This window comes from Olea europaea, unplaced genomic scaffold (assembly GCF_002742605.1).
Source record: "Olea europaea var. sylvestris unplaced genomic scaffold, O_europaea_v1 scaffold38736, whole genome shotgun sequence".
Classification (NCBI taxonomy): domain Eukaryota; kingdom Viridiplantae; phylum Streptophyta; class Magnoliopsida; order Lamiales; family Oleaceae; genus Olea; species Olea europaea.
In genome coordinates, this window is record NW_019258209.1 from 1 (window position 1) to 1,090 (window position 1,090).

Below are 1,090 nucleotides of genomic sequence, written 5' to 3' on the forward strand. Positions count from 1 at the left end.
GCCTGTCGTTCTATCTTCAGCTGCAACATATAGTAACAACCCGTTTTAGGAAATAATTTTACGGATAATCATCCTTTTTTATTCCAAATTTCAAATTTTGAGAGTAATACAAGTAAAGAAATTCAATTTTACCTGATCTTTCTCTAAAAGTGCTTGCCAATCTCTACTCTTCAGTAGCTCATATGTTTCATCACAAACAGATGCAAGTCGATAGTTCAAGTCTCCTAGCCAAATTACCTTGCTGGAGTAATATTGAAGACAAGTTAATCAACATATTATAACTTTTTCCATTTCGAATGTGGACTAAGTATAAAAATCGCTTACTCATGATCCAAAATGTTTTCTGGTAGAATTGGTTTTCCTGGTATTCGACATGGATGAGAAAATCTTGTCCTCTTTAAAATTTCTGTTACATCTAAATTTCTTCTAATTTCGTCGCCCTTTTTCTCTCCAGAGGTCAAGTGAGTGCATACAAAGCAAATTGTTGTTTGATGCAATGTCATGCTGATAGATATCGATCCCTAAAATCACATAGAAGGTAAGCAATCAAATAAAAACTCTCAAATACATCGAAATATTCCATCCATCTATCTAAAACGTTATATAACTAGCTATACCTTATTTCCGAGGTATCCCATAATGCCTCTTCCAACGCAAGAAACCTTGATGGAGCTAATATGTTGACATAATTCCTCACGAACCCATACACATAAAAAGATCCCAACCATCTGTTTACTGGAAACTAGTTTATATCGATGTTGTACGGTACTGGTATGTGTAGCTAGTTCACTTGTTGGACTAAGTGAACCTTCTTCACTAGAATAGGAACTTGATCTAGAACTTACAAATCTTTCAAAACACTTGCGATCAAGCTCATCTTCTAATGACAACAAATTCAAAGAGCTGACCCTTGGATTTGGAGTCATTTGATGTCTATCATTTGGGCTAGGAGACTGTTTCAACATAGGACTGACGATGTTACTATGACTAGAATTGTTCGACTTGCCATTTAGAGCTTGTCGGATCAAGGAAAGCCACTTTGCTGCTGGAGCATAATCCTCAGGGCCGAGTACGTTCCCAGCATTCAAAG

General features: G+C 36.4%; 1 protein-coding gene across 1 annotated transcript; it reads right to left on the bottom strand.

Annotated features, from left to right (window-relative positions):
- Positions 1–5: 5 nt before the first annotated feature.
- On the bottom strand, positions 6–1,084 carry LOC111387057 (type I inositol polyphosphate 5-phosphatase 8-like; the record flags this gene model as incomplete). The annotated part of the gene is made up of 4 exons (XM_023011575.1): positions 618–1,084; positions 325–521; positions 133–241; positions 6–20 (listed from the first exon to the last, which is right to left on the bottom strand). Coding segments are annotated over exons 1-4 (669 nt in total), but the record flags the coding sequence as incomplete, so codon positions are not given.
- Positions 1,085–1,090: the final 6 nt, after the last annotated feature.